Raw genomic sequence first — 17,575 nt, 5'->3', positions numbered from 1 at the left:
TACACTGGTGCATAATGGGTGCAAGAAATCCTCGTACCCATTAAGGATCTTCCACCTCTTAAGCAATCGGAAGAAGAACAACTAGCAAATGGTCTCACTATCATGAATTCATGGAGGAAAGCAAGGACAATGGTATAGTCTTTTGCTTTTGTGACATGTGAACTGCCCAAATCAAAGGAAAAATAGAAGGAATGCCCATCGGAAGTCAAGAACATCCGTTTTTATTTTGCTGACTTAGTACACGAAGAGTTGCCCAATGAGCTCCCTCCCATGTCTGATATACAACATGCTATCGATTTGGTTCAAGTGTAACCACGCCCAATTTGCCTTCCCATTGCATGAATTTGACAGAGCATGCCAAGCTCGAGAGGTAGGTGGATGAACTACTTGCAAAGGGTTCATTTGGGAGAGGCTAAGCCATTGTGGAGTTCTTGTGGAGTTCCTACTCTATTCACTCTTAAGAAGGACGAGACGTGGAGCATGTGTGTGGATAGTAGAGCTATCAACAAAATAACTGTCAACTATCGGTTTCTGATACCAAGACTTGGACGATATTCTGGACATGATGGCAAGAGTAGTGATTTTCTCAAAAGATCGATTTGAGAAGCGGATACCATCAAATACGTATCCACTCGGGAGATGAATGGAAAGCAGCCTTCAAGATCAAGGATGGAATATATGAGGGGGTTAGTCATGCCCTTTGTACTTATCAATGCCCCCAACACATTCATGCAGGGTATGATGCAGTGTTGTATCATTGGGAAATTTTTCGTAGTATATTTTGACTAACCAATTTTCATTTCTCAGCTATACTTCTCATATGTTACTAATCAGACCTTCAACCCTTAATTTTCAAGTTCTAAAGCTTTTCCATAAATCTGCCCTTGTCACCCCTTTTAGCCCTTCATTCCACCCATCCTTTACTACCTCCAACTATTATTCTTTAATCCTCTTATGCTATAACAGTCCTCTTTTGGTGCCAAGTCAGTGGAGGGTGTCAGTCGTCATATTAAGAGGTTTGTACTACATCAGACAGGCATTTCCCAATTCAGCCCAAATTTCTGCAACACCTGGACCAAATGTCCCATGCGATGGGGCAGGAAATGAACTAATGGTTCGCTGATTCTTTATCTAAATAGTACATGACACATCTGTTGGCCATCGTCATGTCCCTCCTTTTCAAATTGTCCACTGTCAGGATTTTCCCCAAGCATGCCGTCCGCATAAATGCTCTTAATTTTAAAGGGACAGCAACTCTCCAGAAAGAGCAAATGGAGCCACGCTGGAGCTGAAGATTCGATTGGGGAGCTGCCTGATGTTCAGGAGCCAGATGATTAGGCTCAAGAGAGGTCGCTCCAGGGTGCGCAAGGATTCAGCTGGAATCACTTTTTGGTTGTGTGAATGGATGTCCATAAAAATATGCATATTTTCTTTCGAAATGAAAATTTAAATAAATATAAGGCGTGGCACCCATAACCCATGACCTTGCTGAATATTTAACAGAAAAGGGCAGATAAGCTTCAACAGAAAGGTAGCGATCACTCAATGGTTCTATACTTCTCTTTAGGTGATCCAGTACTTCCTGTGTTCAGTTGTTTGTCTTGTAGCATATGGATAATGAAGTTTATGTTCATAACTGTAGTACAAGTGTTTTAATGATATTGAAAATACTTGCAGCACTTGTTATAAACATCAATTTCGGTAGTGACTGTCAACCATTTTGATCATATTGCTTCATGGTTTCTTGTTTGTCAATGCCTCTAAATTTTCAATTCAAGGACCTACCCTCTGCATAATTAACTTTTTTAAGTCTATCCTGGCAACTTGTGAATGATCAAAGCATTTATTTCTTTCAGTTTCAAGGAGGAAATGTTATCTCAGGGTTTGGTAACAATTTTGTATTAGAGGTATGTCTCTCATCTGATTTTCTTTTCGGAAGGATTCTATCATCTGGTTTACATGGAGTTGACTTTCTAGGAAGCAGATTTTATTGCTGAACTTTTTTTTGTCTACATTAGTCTGAGGAAGAATCTTTTTTGAAAACCCTGCTTTTGTTTTCATGAGTTTTCCATAGCCCACACGCACCTCTGTGAGCCACATGCACGCACCTGGTAAGCTGGCACATTTGTGGGACATCTCAGCCATGCATCAGGTGGGCCTGCATTTTTTATGAAGTGGCACAGAATTCAGGCTATTGCTACATTTACAGAAGCAATGGATGATTCAAAAAAGTTGCCAAAGGCCCACATTTAACAGACACATGGCCCACCTGTTGAATGAACTGGCTGATTATTTGGCAAGGTCATCTAGTTGGTGGGGCTTACTTGATGCACTGACCTGATATTGCTGCTGGTGGCCATATTCGTAAGTGTGCGTGGCCTGCAGGTGTATATAACCTCTTGTAGTTATATGGCCAGTCTTATTCTCATATCTGTAAAGGACTTGTTCTCCTTCTATTGTAGACAAGAACAGCTAGATAAATTCGAACAATTACTTGCTAACAAGTCAAGAAACTGTTTTGTCCAATCTCTCTCCTCTGAAGAAGTGTCATTCTTATTCATTACGTTTTGGTGATTGTTAATATTCCTTCCACAGCAGGCAAACATGTTGCTGCAGTTATACTTATGTTCCTTGCATGGCAGGCTGATGAGTATGATGGTTGTTTCCTTGGATTGTCACCTTATGTTGCCGTAGTAACTAATGTAGAGTGGGAACATGTTGATGTCTTTCCAGATGAGGTTTGTTATTGATGGATTTTCCATATGGACTGTATCACGTTATTGATGCTGAAACCACTAAAAGAATATCTTTCTTCTTTTTTTTTAATAAATTTTTTACACTGATTAGGAGGCAGTCAGAAACATATTCAGGAAGTTTCTGCAACAAATCAGGGTGCACGGACATCTCATTTTATGTGGAGATAGGTATACATTTCTTGGTCTCTATAGCAAACTTCATCACGTTGGGTAGCGTTAAGAGTACCCCAAATTGACTTTTGGTTAGCCATAGGTGCTTCGGTGGAGTGACTTCCTTTTGAACTGAGCATGTGTGAAAATGAAATGGAATTGGCGGGTTATCATTTTTACCCGTTTCTGCCCCTGAAATAATATTTCCTTCAATTTAATTGCTTACTTGAAACAAACGAAGTGCTTTGATGGAAAAACATTCTGCTGGCAGCAGCAGCCCAGGAACTTCCAATCATACACTTAGTGAATGTTTCGACACACTTACTCAAAGGAGAGTTTCTGAAAGGATGTTTAAGCCTGCTTTTTTAGTCAACTCAGCGAAAGCCAATCCGATTGGTTTTTTCTGAGTCGGCATTTTAGCACCTATTTTGTCGAGTGGAAGATGAGATGGGGGTTAGCAAAGTGCATTGAAGTGCACATGATATTCTTCCGTTTGGATCAAGACGCCGTCCAGGCCTCAAACACAAGGGTGCATTCGAAGGCCATTACGAGCCACGATCATGCTTCTCTAGGATATGTTTGATAATGAGATGGTCATATTGTGATTTGCCTTCGAAGAAATTTTAATCTCGAATGGCCTTGAATTGTCTGAGTAAACTGCATTACAAGCTTGCATGTTACTCTAACAAGCATGTATTGAACGTAATTTTGATGGAATCTGCACATAAGATTCAATGCTTAGAACTCCATAAGAAAATTCATATTTTTTCACCCCAGTATGGAGAACTTACATTTTGGTTGCTGTAGTTGCATTATTAAGTCCTGCATTGTCCTGTCATCTGTGGGAATCAAGACTCCAGAGTTTTGTACTGTAGAGTTCCATCACGGTGTTATTCCTTGGGCTCCATGCCTTCTAAAACCCGTGATTAGGTTAAAATTCAAAGCCTGGGATAATATGGAAGCTGCATCTTTCATGCACTGCCTGTAATTTAGATGTAGGACCAGATTAAATAACTTTGATTAAATAACTTTGAATCTATTCATGAACATAGCATCTATCATCTCAGGAGCTTTGCTAAGCCGGCCCCAACGTGTGCGCAAGGCAAACCATATATACCTCACTGCATAGGGCTATCAATGGGCCAGGCTCGGGCCAGGCAAAATCAAAATTTTGAATAGGGCCGGCCCAAACAGTTCAAAATCCAGGCCAAAGCCAACTCAGGCCAAGCCCTTTGACAACCCTACCACTGCAGATGACAGTGTCACCGTAGAGGTTGACTATCCAATCCATCCATCAAGTTAGCCAGACCATTTATATGTTGTCCCCCAAATATAAATCTGGTCTAGTCAGCAGGTGGGCCATAGTATTAGAAACTGTTGACAGGCTGGACAACCTCAGCCAAGTTTTTCTCAGCCGAATATTTGTTTCATAACCTATGACCTGCCTATCTAGTGTACTGACCTGATTCTTCAGCCTGGCACCTAGGTACTGGTACCTTTGACAGATTGGCTCTTGTACCTATGTGGTGGCACACGTGTGGTGTGTACATGAGATGCCCTATACACATTTGAGAGGCTTAATGAAGCCCTCTTCTTAGTTTCTAATGCAACGACTAATTGGAAGGTGCGTTCCAGTGCAGGAGCATATAGTTTGCTAACTCACTCAAAGAATGGAAATGTATCCAACAATGGGCCATTGATGCCTCGTTCTAAAACGTCCACTACTGGGTACAAAATAACAACTTATGGGACTTCGACTCAAAATGACTGGCGTGCAACCTCAATTGTTACAAATTTGCAAGGCGGTACTGATTATGTATTGGTGAGCTCCCTTCTGTCTGTCACTACAAATTCAACTTTCCACTTTCCCATAGATGGTTCGGAAGTCTTGTCTTTACAGTTTTCATTGAGAAGGGGGTCATTTACATGTGTACGCACAGGCATGCACACATGTAAGAAGCAAATTGTAGGAAAACATCAGCAGCCAGAAAACGAACTCTTTTTGAATTTGTGTAGCATTTATGCAAATAAAGATTGTAGCAATGATGAAAGCAATATAAAACAAATGATGTGTACAATGATAAGATGAGAACAAGATCTCGATTCTTTGTGGTTGAGCCTGTAGCTCAGGATAACACTCATTCATGGTCACAACCTTGAGGTCTCAGGTTCAATTATAGCTTACTGCTGAAAATTATTCCAACGGCCTCGGCCTGTTTGGATAGTGGGGAAAAGAAAAGAAAACTTTAATGATTATCCAAGGATGGTTTCCCAAGATTTTCCATGAGCATGGATTCCCATTTATTCCATTATGAGGGTCTTGTTTGGATGAGAAGTTAAAAGTGAAATAAAGCTCTCATAATTGTCACCTTTAATATTCTGCATGATTGAATATGGTGTTTGGGTTATGATTGCTTTTTGAAATCCAATGTTTCCTTTGCTATCCAAACATAATGAAACGTCCCATCGTGAAAACTCATTCATTTTCTTTTCTTTTCTTTCCCCTATCCAAAGAGACCCTTAATAGAATTATTCAAACTAATCAGTATATTTTCAGCTTCTCACACTAAAAGAGGAATATACTTTGACAAAAGGATGTTAACAGCTGGATATAATGTTTGAATGTGTTTCGTCACGACCTCTCAGGCTTGAACTTTGAATATTGATTTATGCAACCAGGTTTTTTTTTTCCCCCCTGCTTTAAAGAACTAAACTTGTTAAAAGAGAAAAGATTGACACAACACATTTATTCCCAGTTCTGTTTTGGGTCTCTATTCATGGTTTAGTGTTAGACATTGTGTTTCAACTCTGAGGTCATGGGTTCGAGAGCCTATGTAGTGTGTGTGTATTCACCTTTCAATAAAAAAAATTTGTGGTGGTATTATAACATAATGTGCATGGCTTGCATGTTCAGTGTATAAAGCATCTATTATAGAATTAACAATTCTGAAGTAATTATTGCCTGCCAGTGTCACAGGGGAAGTCCAGTGGCTGTCATCAGCCTCCAACTACCAGGAGTTCATAATGTTCTCAACTCATTAGCGGTGAGTGGGGTCATTATCCCAACTTCTACGTTTCTGTTTTGCATTGTAGGTGTTTTGACTAAAACATATTGACACAACTTGAAGCTTGCAAATGTGTAATTGTATCAGTGTGTCAGAGGAAGACACTACATGATTTCAACATATTTACATCTAATTATTGCAGCCATCTTCATCTTCACTCGATCTAATCTTTGCACAGAAATTATTAGGTCCATGGTTCTCTCTCTCTCTCTCTCTCTCTCTCTCTCATGAAACCGATTAAACCTGTTACAGAGGAAGAGCAATTTTTCTTTTGTGGATGAAAACTTGTTTGGATAAGAAATCTTCAAACTTTAAACCACAAATGGGAAGCCATTGCCAGAGAAGATGGAAAAACTTGTTGCCTGGAGCAGAACCTTGAATATGATCAAGCAATCTACTCTAAAACTGACCACTATGTACAAAGCACAGCTGGTATCAAGTCTCATGTATTCTGGGATTCATCAGTTTAAGGAAACAAAAAAGATTTTAGTTATGTATTAGTGATTATAAGTTATAAAGATCATATCTTTATTATGATTTTCTTTTGTTACAAAGAAGTAATTTTTGTGGAAGACTTGAGTAAATGAAGGAATTATCTCAAGTAACAGATAAAGATGGAAATTTTCGACTGAGAGAAAAATTGGCTATTTTACCCAATTATTTTGCATCCTAGCTAAGGTCTTAGGATGAAATCTTCGTTCAAAGGAATTTGATTGCCTTGGAATTCCCATTTTTCACTAAGTCAGCCAAATGGGTCCCCATTTGATTCTTTTAGAAGAGATCCAAGTGCTGCCTCATGCTGGTGGCTATTCTTTGGTGTGTGTGGGCGGAAAGGAATAAATGCTGCTTCGGAAATATAAGCAACTCAACTTCTGGTGTTGTTTGTAGGGTTAACTTATGTTCGAGGGATTGGTTGCCTTAATGGCTGTTGTAATTTTCCATTTCTGGTAGTTTCTATTGTATTTCTTTTCCTTTTCTCTTTTTTCCATTTGTTTTGGCTTTTTGGCCTTGAATAAATCAGTATCTTTCAAAAAAAAAAAAAGCCAGCCAAATGTATCCCCATGTACATTCATCACTCTATTTCTAGCATTCTACATTCCTCTACCTAAGCCTCCTACGAACTTTCCTTAGAAGTGACCCTGTTGGTCAAGGGCCAGCTATAAAAATGTTCATGTCATGAACATGCCCAGGTTGTCCTAGTTAAAATTATTAGTAGTTTACTATCAGCCGACTCTTGATCCTAGCACATCTGCAAGTCACATCAACGCATAGAACTGGTGGAGACGTGTGAAACTGGTAGCCCTGTACATGAATCTTCTAGGCTTCTCCCTTCGCAAGGATCCTAGTTCTCAGACAAGCTTAGGTACAGAAAGATCCATACCCTGCGATGGTGGTATGCTCTGGCACATATTGACGTTACATGGAGCTTGGGAAATGTGCCTCTAGCAGTCAGTCTTCCAATTTGATGCCTCTCATCCCGAGGAGATGTGCCTCACATGAATGCATCTGTACATTTCAATGTGCTTTATCCTTGAAATAAATAGTGAAATCTGCATGCTAATATTGATCATTTAACCTTGAGCCACATCAACTTCAATGACTACTTTCTTATTACCCTTCGACTTCTGATTCCATGTTGCAGGTTATTGCTACAGTTGCAGCTCTAGTTGGTGACAATAATCTAACTTATGAAATGATCAACCGCACAAGGTTACACTTGAAAAAATTCATTGGTGTTTCTAGAAGATTTGAGAAGATTGGTAAGATTCATGGATGCCACATATATGATGACTATGCTCACCATCCAACAGAGATTCGTGCAGTTCTTCAAGCAGCCCGGCAAAAATTTCCATTCCAGGCTTTATGGGTGGTCTTTCAACCCCATACTTTCAGGTCCTTGCAAGCTAGTTGTGCTATCCCAAAACTGTGGTTGCAGCCAAGGTTTGAAATGGTTGTGTTATGTAATGTATCGTCCACCACCAACACCATTACGTATCGCCACTGTTTCAGGCCAATATGGAGCCGATGCACCTGCATCGTTCATGGGCAATACTTTTCAGACAATACTTCAAACCTTGGTTGCAGCAGAACTCTGCATTATCATGATGAAAATAATTTGTCCTAATCTGCTTTATTTCTAACTGATGTATTTTGCAGCCGTCTAGTAGCATTGATGAAGGATTTTGCTGCTGCCTTTGGTGATGCAGATCACGTAATAGTTACAGAGGTACTTCGAGGCCCTTACCTGATTTACCACTACTTCGAAGAATTGAACAAGGATAGATTATTTACCAATTAGAAGATCAAAACAAACAAGACTGCCTCACATTGATCCCCTGGCAGTAGAAAAGAAAATAAAGTAACAGGAAGATTGATAAATATGTGGAATCATGCTAAGGGCCTGGTGGAATCCAAAAGGTAGTTTTGGAAAGGAAAACATCATGCCAGAGGAACCACAACATTAGATGCTGGAAGAATTGCCCTCCTAGGCTAAAATCGTTTCGTGAGAAACTAAAAGAAAATAACTTTGTTCAATCATTCAGATGATCAATCATTTATTCATTGTCTCAAATGTATGCTTGTATCCCATTTATTGCGGCGCAAGATCCCACCTAGAATAATCTTTAAAAAAAATCTAGAATGCTCTATGCTTGTTTCCTATTCATCCACACATCACCTGCCTATCTCTACTCAATCTCACCTTCAAAGTGTATTTAAATAAGGAAACTAAAATAATCTTTCTGGAATTCTATAGACTGGAACGTATGATCTATTGGACTGTACAATTTGTACAAATCAAAAGGGTCTTACGGTTTGCATATAGGCCTTATAAAGCTCTATGGTTGGACTAGTGAGACCAATAGTCCAACCGGTAAAGCCATCTGATTGGATCTTTGGCACCACAGTTCAACTGGACAACTGACTAGTCCAGATAGGTCATCCAGGGCTTGAATTGGTCCAATATTACCATTAGGAACCTTGCTCTGATCCAGATGGTTGATCAGGTCAATCTGGATCTTCAATATGGTCCAGATCTTCAATACGGATGTTGAATAGTACATATCTTCAGTTTGGGTGGCTGGAAAAAGCCTGTTCTGTATTTTGGTCCCTTGGATGGGCCTGATCTGGGCCCATTCTCCAATCCAATGGCCTGATTTTCGATCAAGCAGTAATGGGACCACTCTTGGTCTCCCATTGGATGGTTGGATGATCCTGCATCATAACCTCTTTTCCATTTTCTAGTAGGTACTGGTTCACTAACATTTGTTTGCATTGCGATTCCAGATTTATGCTGCTAGAGAAACAAATGTTTGGAATGTTAATGGAAGAGACCTGGCGACTTGTATCAGTGGCCTGTCATCAGAATACATCCCTAGACTGGTATAAAAATAATTTTCTCATCTTCCAAGCATCATATTCTCAAATTTCATAGACCGAACCACATCCCCAGTGATACGTAAACTACTGAGCCTATTGAAACTCAATGGATATAAGAATTTGCAAAGCGTTTAAGCATCCATTTTTGTACTAATTGTATAATAGGTCATTTCTATATCCATTTACATGTTTGAATATTTTAGTGTCTCATATGTTTGCCAATCACATACGTTGTTAGGGGGACGTGGTAGACAAGCTGGTGCTCGAGATATCCAAGGAGAGTGATCGAGAAATGCTTGTCTTGACACTAGGTGCAGGTATTTGAGTATCATGTTTAGACTGTATATGTTAGTAGAGATTTCTAAGCATCAACTCTCCATGCATAACAGTGCATGTCAATGCAAGTGTCAACCTTGCATATGTGTGGGGCATCCAAGTTGTGCATCATGTGGTCCCATCATGTAGAAGTCCTGGCCCAAAATTCAATCTGATCAACTCATCAGGTGGGAATCACATTCAAAGTACATATTTGCACCACTGGATGAATGGATCAGCCAATTCCCATCGTAGGTGCTCGACATGGTGGTGCCCCTTGACACCCACATATGCCAGGTTGGCCTTTTAGGCACATGTTCTGGTTTGTGTGGGATTTATAAAAAGTCTATGTTAATGTACTTCTCACAGCGCAAAGATTCTCGAACAGAAAAGCCAAGTTCCTGAATTTCATGCCATCAAACATATGGGACTGGTACTGATGTTGCTGTCCTGTCATTTCTGTATTCAGGAGATATAACCACTCTGGGTCCAAAAGTACTCCGCAAATTGCAACAGAGATCCAAATATTCATCTGAATCCACTCACCCTCTTAACTACAACCGCTGTTCCTGACCGTTAGATCGTTTACCATAATTCGGCAGCTTGACTAGTTGGATGTTTGGCTCTGCAGAAGATTACTAGCTTAAAAGGGAGAAATTCATTTGGGGCGGAACTGTCAAGGGTGTAGGAAAACAGTAGGAAACCATTGTATCCAGGTGAATCATGATGGCAAAAAGATTGATGGTTTCTGTTTATGAGTATATAACTCGATGGAGAAGTGGTTCAATTTGCTGGTTAAGATGGGCTGGAGGATAGACACTACTTGTATTTGATTTGCTGGTTAAGGTGGGATGGAAGATGGGCATTACTTGATAGGAATTTACTTTGGATCAAGGTCGGAGTTGCTGGGCATGTCAGGATGATTTGTATGAGGACCAACAAATATGAAATGTATGATCTTCTGTCAGAGAATGTATAGTGTGCCTCCAAAAGCGAAATGTTGGGAATCCATATCAACAAAGACGGTCTTACTCATTTAGCAAAGGTATTTTGGGTGCAAGAGAGGATCCTTCCCGTCAGTTTAACTCGGTTTACCCCTTTGTATTGGTAAACCGGCAAAGCATCTCTGGGACACAGTTATTGAAAGAATCGAGAGAATTTTATCCACCTGGAGATGTAACTATCTTTCCTTGGAAGGCAGGCTGACTCTTATCAAAACAACTTTCTCCAACATGCTGCTATATTTTTTATCCCTCTTCAAATGTTCGAAGGCCACTTAGATAAGCTTGAGAAAATGAGAAGAGACTTCCTATGGAAAGGGAATAAGGAAAGCGGAAAATTTCATTTACTCAAATGGGACGAAGTCTGCAAGCCAATCAACGAAGGTGGTGCTAGTCTAAAACAGTTACATCATATGAATACTACTCTCCTTGGAAATGGCATTGGTGATTTGGAACTGAAGCAGGCAAGTTATGGAGGGAGATCCTCGTTTCCGAATATGGTGTTCAAAAGGATGGATGGATCACGAAAACATCTCCTCTTTATCGTGCCTCAAACTTTTGGAAAGCGATCACGTCTACTGAATCATTTTTTCGCAAAGGAATCTCCTTTTTCCCTTGGAAAAGGGAACCATATTCAGTTTTGGATAGACATTTGGTGTGGGGATAGGTTGTTGCAGGACCTCTTTCCAAGATTGGCTTTTCATGCTCCGGACCAACTCGTTACAGTGGATCACTGCTACTTTATGGGAGGGACAGGTGTCTGGTCTCCCCTTGCCGGTGGAATTTATCAGACAGCGAATTCGATGAGCTCCTCGGTTTGTTAAATTTTCTGAAACCATATGCTCCCTCATACCAAGATGACAATTCAATGGTTTGGAAAATTCATAGCTCTGTGTCTTTCTCAGTGCGCTCATTCTATAGTTTGATCTCCAACTTGTCATCGCCTTCCTCCTTCTCCTTCCTTCAGTAGCGCTATGGAGCCCCTCCCATAATTGCTGCATTTGTTTGGCTCGTGGGAAGGAAAAGAGTTTTAACTATAGACAACCTGCAAAGGAAATGCCTTGTTCTTCCTAATTTTTGCTTGATGTGCATGACGGATGCGGAATCAATAGATCATCTATTCATTCATTGCCATTGTGCCTTTAAAGTCTGGGAGTACTTCCTCAACCTTTTCCACATGTCCTGGGTGATGCTTGAGTCAGTCCATCAGCTCTTATGGGTTTGGCATGGAGGTGCAGTGACCAAAGATAGAAAAGTTCTTTGGCGTCTTGTAGCAATGGGCATATTTTGGCATATTTGGAGGGCCCGCAATAGTCAGTGTTTTCAATACAAGGATATTTCTGTTGCGGAAGTCATTCATTCAGTCGAAGCTGATGTCACTAATTGAGTCATATATGTTAAATCAGCTTCGCCTATTGATGCCTCCATCTGATTTTCTTTGGCTTCCTCATGTACTCTTTTCCGCCTTTTGGCGCGCTTTTAATAAATTTTCAGTTACCTCTATTAAAAAAATGTATAGTATTCTTTGTCCTTCATCTGTACTCTGTACTAAGTGACGACGTTTCGATCTAGCCATTGATTGATGTTTCCCCATCAAGGAACCATGCCGTAAAATTTCCAAGAGTAGGTCTTGGCCATCCAATCTTTGGCTTTTTTTTTTTTTCCATTGAATGTGGACAATTGTGTACTTTGTTATCAATCTTCTATTTGCAAGCCACTGCCATGTGCTCATTTTAGGAAACTCATGGCCCAATGACGCCACATTCGCAGGATGAGGATCATGTAATTCCTCCATATTCAAATACGAAAGGGTGGACCGATTAAGGATTGCGAAGCAGAATGTTCTTGATTTTGACTGGCAGCAATGGTGGAATCATGTCCTTCAATTTGAAAGGGGTGCAACTTTGGTGGGTCAGGTTGGTTGAGGGTTAACCTGAGCCTGACCCAACTTCAAGATGACCGTACCTGCAAACCACCCAACCCGAATTCCAACCCCAGGTTCCCAACCCTAATTCCTCTATACTCAACCCTAAACTGACCCAACTTCAAGATGACCCAACCTGCAAACCAACCCAACCCGAATTCCAACCCCAGGTTCCCAACCCTAATTCCTCTATACTCAACCCTAAACTGACCTGACCCAACCAGACCCGAATACATGCATTATTCCCAACCTGACCTGAATTTGCTCAATTGGAACCCAACCTAATTTCAAATCAGATTGGAGTTTTCCAACCTAACCAAACCTGAGGATCCTGACAGCCTGGCCCAACCCGACATGAACTCAGGTTAGGTCAGTTGGATTCAGGTGGATGCAAACCCAAGGTTCGGCCCTTACTGTCTGATGACAAAAAGCTGTGGAGTTTGTCCACAATGAACTGTTGCGAGTTTGAATACTGATACTGTAACTGGGTTCTATTTAGCAGAGACTGCAACTAGACACGGAACCACTAAGTTGAATACATGCAAGTTCAAGACACCAGGCAGAAGCTTTTGTGGCATGGAGATTTTTATCAAGATCCGGACTTCATTTCAGGCATCCATGCCTTTCTCTGCAAATCCAACTGCAATTTTAAGGTGTGGTGACTCTGCAATTGCAGTACATTATGTTTCTTTATTTAGCAACTTATAAAACAAGTTGATGATCAGATCATGCCTTCATACTTTGCAATACTGTTCACATTTCAACATTTTGTCATTGAAGAAATATCACTTGAAATGTAGCTTTCTCTGATTGTCGGTGCATGTGCATGCATACATGTACCTGCATGTTACTGAAGACAGTGCTCACATTTAGATGAACGTTTCTTGCTCAAGAGGTATTCTTGCTTTATGATCATTTACCATATTACTTTTGCGATTTGCTAGGGCAATTTGGGGCACATGTGCAAGATCCCAGCCATTTGTCAGCATTGACCCCAAAATCAGGCTGGTCCACTCTTCAGGTGGGCCACGTCTGAAAGAGTGGATGGTTTAAAAAAAAGAAAATGATATCAATGCCTTTATTGAGCACACACGTGTAGCCAACCTGATGAGTGGACCTTTGATTTTTGGGCCTATATGTGTGGTGGTTTGCTGCACCAATGAGTGGTTGGTTCCAACACACCTGTGACACTTCACGCACAGTAAGCCGCCTTGTCTTCCAAAATGCTTCAGCATTTTCACTACTTGAAAGGTAGTGGTAAAGATTAGTAGAGAATGATTTTTTTATAGATAAGCAATGGATGTTGGGCTTAAAACCAGTAGCTGTCTGATTCTCATTGCCATTTTCTGTTGCCGTAAGTCACTACCATGCGCCTCATGCTCCCATGTTGTTCCATTTTATACCAATGCTGCCATCCATGTTATGAACAGTAAAACACTAACGGTTCAATTAGTTTGAAGTTTGATGCTGATATTTATTGTGAAATGATTTTGGAGAAACAGATCATGTGTCATAATCGGCACATGGTTGATTGTGTATGAATTGATACTACCCATTCATTAATGGTGGGTCGCAATTTCTGTTCCCTTTTGAACTCCATGTCGAAAGTGCCTAGAGATTCTAAATCATGACGACCTACCGTGTACATTTGGGAAACATGGATCTTGATTTGAGTACTTGTTGAATGGATGAACATTCACAGAAATTATTAGGGCCTGTTTGGTAGGCGCCTGAATGTCATCTCGTTTTAGTTAATTGTAACTATGTATTTGAGATCATGACTCTTGTTATCTAGATTAAGAATAATACAATAACCGACAATCATGATATCTAATAAATAATTACAATAAACTAAAATGAGATGAACTCATTTTTAGGTGTCTGCCAGGCCCTTAGACCATGACACATCTTGTGTTAAGTATTAGATGGGGTTGGATTTTGTGAACTTTGGATATGGAGTTCTAAACATTTAGGGCCCGTTTAGAACAAGGTATTTCATACGGTAATGATTGCCGTAATGTTCACCGCCATTACTGTTGCATCTTTTCTTTTTTGAAAGGAAAAAAAAAAAAAACCCTATTTCAACCCTTTAACGGACCGTCATGGGGTTGTATTGGCTGTTATGGGTCAATTTTTCCATTTAGGTTGTTATGACCACGTAACATGTAACGGTTATGACCGTTACCATTTTGTGATACCTTGTTTTGGAATGGCGGAGAGTCCCAACTTCATTGGATTTTCTACCCACTAGGATTTGAATTTGAGAAGGGTTGGAATGCTTGGTTCTACCATAACATACTAGGGCCCAAGTGAAACACTCCGGTCAGGGGGCTATTTGAATTGGTTTCAGTGAAACGGGTAGGGTTAATCCAATTCGACTCTATCACAGCTATCATGCAAGCAAGCCCTTATTATAGAATAGAGATTGTTTTATGAGTTCCTGAATGAATAATCGTTTAGTTCTTGTGATTTAATTAGAATGCTGGAAGAATATCCAAATTTAGATGCCTAACGCCCCATGGATGGTTTGAAATGTATAGGAACCCTTCCTTCTCTGATCAATTTCAGCTCAAATGGTTTGTAGGGGAACCCTGCTTCTCTAATTGATTTTACCCCTTTTTTTGTGCCCTAGTTATACAAAACTGCATCCCCTCTTCCTCCTCCAATTTTTTTTTCCTTTAAATTGAACACCCATATTATTAGGGTCTCTTTATTTTACCACTTTTCATAGTATTCAAAATTTCTTTAGGGGCTGTTTGATTTTTATTTTTATTGTAAAAAACCCTGGAAGTTGATCATTTTTTTTGTTAGCTTGTTAATACACCCCACTGTCAGCACTTCAGTTAGCCACATAGGGAATCGATCAAGCCCGGTGTTGAACGAGGTATCTTCACTGACAAGGAATCGATACGGGACCTCAAGAAAGCGAGGTAAATGGATCATTATTACTCCCGAGCTTGTTTGATTTTTGTGAGTATTTTTGTCTCGACAAAATGATTGACTTAAATTTGTGGGGCCCACCATGATGTATGTGAGATATCTACGTTATCTGTTTTACCAGAACATTTTATGGTATGAGCCTAAAAATGAGGCAGATCTAAAGCTCAAGTGGCCCACACGACAGAAACAGTGGGGATGAAAACTTTTCTTTGGCTTCCTCATGTACTCTTTTCCGCCTTTTGGCGCGCTTTTAATAAATTTTCAGTTACCTCTATTAAAAAAATGTATAGTATTCTTTGTCCTTCATCTGTACTCTGTACTAAGTGACGACGTTTCGATCTAGCCATTGATTGATGTTTCCCCATCAAGGAACCATGCCGTAAAATTTCCAAGAGTAGGTCTTGGCCATCCAATCTTTGGCTTTTTTTTTTTTTCCATTGAATGTGGACAATTGTGTACTTTGTTATCAATCTTCTATTTGCAAGCCACTGCCATGTGCTCATTTTAGGAAACTCATGGCCCAATGACGCCACATTCGCAGGATGAGGATCATGTAATTCCTCCATATTCAAATACGAAAGGGTGGACCGATTAAGGATTGCGAAGCAGAATGTTCTTGATTTTGACTGGCAGCAATGGTGGAATCATGTCCTTCAATTTGAAAGGGGTGCAACTTTGGTGGGTCAGGTTGGTTGAGGGTTAACCTGAGCCTGACCCAACTTCAAGATGACCGTACCTGCAAACCACCCAACCCGAATTCCAACCCCAGGTTCCCAACCCTAATTCCTCTATACTCAACCCTAAACTGACCCAACTTCAAGATGACCCAACCTGCAAACCAACCCAACCCGAATTCCAACCCCAGGTTCCCAACCCTAATTCCTCTATACTCAACCCTAAACTGACCTGACCCAACCAGACCCGAATACATGCATTATTCCCAACCTGACCTGAATTTGCTCAATTGGAACCCAACCTAATTTCAAATCAGATTGGAGTTTTCCAACCTAACCAAACCTGAGGATCCTGACAGCCTGGCCCAACCCGACATGAACTCAGGTTAGGTCAGTTGGATTCAGGTGGATGCAAACCCAAGGTTCGGCCCTTACTGTCTGATGACAAAAAGCTGTGGAGTTTGTCCACAATGAACTGTTGCGAGTTTGAATACTGATACTGTAACTGGGTTCTATTTAGCAGAGACTGCAACTAGACACGGAACCACTAAGTTGAATACATGCAAGTTCAAGACACCAGGCAGAAGCTTTTGTGGCATGGAGATTTTTATCAAGATCCGGACTTCATTTCAGGCATCCATGCCTTTCTCTGCAAATCCAACTGCAATTTTAAGGTGTGGTGACTCTGCAATTGCAGTACATTATGTTTCTTTATTTAGCAACTTATAAAACAAGTTGATGATCAGATCATGCCTTCATACTTTGCAATACTGTTCACATTTCAACATTTTGTCATTGAAGAAATATCACTTGAAATGTAGCTTTCTCTGATTGTCGGTGCATGTGCATGCATACATGTACCTGCATGTTACTGAAGACAGTGCTCACATTTAGATGAACGTTTCTTGCTCAAGAGGTATTCTTGCTTTATGATCATTTACCATATTACTTTTGCGATTTGCTAGGGCAATTTGGGGCACATGTGCAAGATCCCAGCCATTTGTCAGCATTGACCCCAAAATCAGGCTGGTCCACTCTTCAGGTGGGCCACGTCTGAAAGAGTGGATGGTTTAAAAAAAAGAAAATGATATCAATGCCTTTATTGAGCACACACGTGTAGCCAACCTGATGAGTGGACCTTTGATTTTTGGGCCTATATGTGTGGTGGTTTGCTGCACCAATGAGTGGTTGGTTCCAACACACCTGTGACACTTCACGCACAGTAAGCCGCCTTGTCTTCCAAAATGCTTCAGCATTTTCACTACTTGAAAGGTAGTGGTAAAGATTAGTAGAGAATGATTTTTTTATAGATAAGCAATGGATGTTGGGCTTAAAACCAGTAGCTGTCTGATTCTCATTGCCATTTTCTGTT

General features: G+C 40.4%; 1 protein-coding gene across 1 annotated transcript in view; it reads left to right on the top strand.

Annotated features, from left to right (window-relative positions):
- The window catches only part of LOC131249127 (uncharacterized), a 34,018-nt gene extending 20,634 nt beyond the window's left edge, over positions 1 to 13,384 (top strand). Inside the window, exons 5-14 of the mRNA XM_058249697.1 lie at positions 1,857 to 1,907; positions 2,643 to 2,738; positions 2,848 to 2,924; positions 4,542 to 4,728; positions 5,876 to 5,950; positions 7,614 to 7,864; positions 8,129 to 8,198; positions 9,257 to 9,352; positions 9,588 to 9,666; positions 10,134 to 13,384. Coding sequence (XP_058105680.1) covers positions 1,857 to 1,907; positions 2,643 to 2,738; positions 2,848 to 2,924; positions 4,542 to 4,728; positions 5,876 to 5,950; positions 7,614 to 7,864; positions 8,129 to 8,198; positions 9,257 to 9,352; positions 9,588 to 9,666; positions 10,134 to 10,237 — 1,086 coding nt within the window. The 3' untranslated portion in view covers positions 10,238 to 13,384. The remainder of the gene's footprint in view (positions 1 to 1,856; positions 1,908 to 2,642; positions 2,739 to 2,847; positions 2,925 to 4,541; positions 4,729 to 5,875; positions 5,951 to 7,613; positions 7,865 to 8,128; positions 8,199 to 9,256; positions 9,353 to 9,587; positions 9,667 to 10,133) is intronic.
- The last annotated feature ends 4,191 nt before the right edge of the window (positions 13,385 to 17,575 follow it).

The sequence above is a fragment of the Magnolia sinica genome, chromosome 6 (genome assembly GCF_029962835.1).
Source record: "Magnolia sinica isolate HGM2019 chromosome 6, MsV1, whole genome shotgun sequence".
NCBI lineage: Eukaryota > Viridiplantae > Streptophyta > Magnoliopsida > Magnoliales > Magnoliaceae > Magnolia > Magnolia sinica.
The sequence above is the reverse complement of the archived record's forward strand: the minus strand, read 5'-3'. Positions and strand labels throughout refer to the sequence as shown.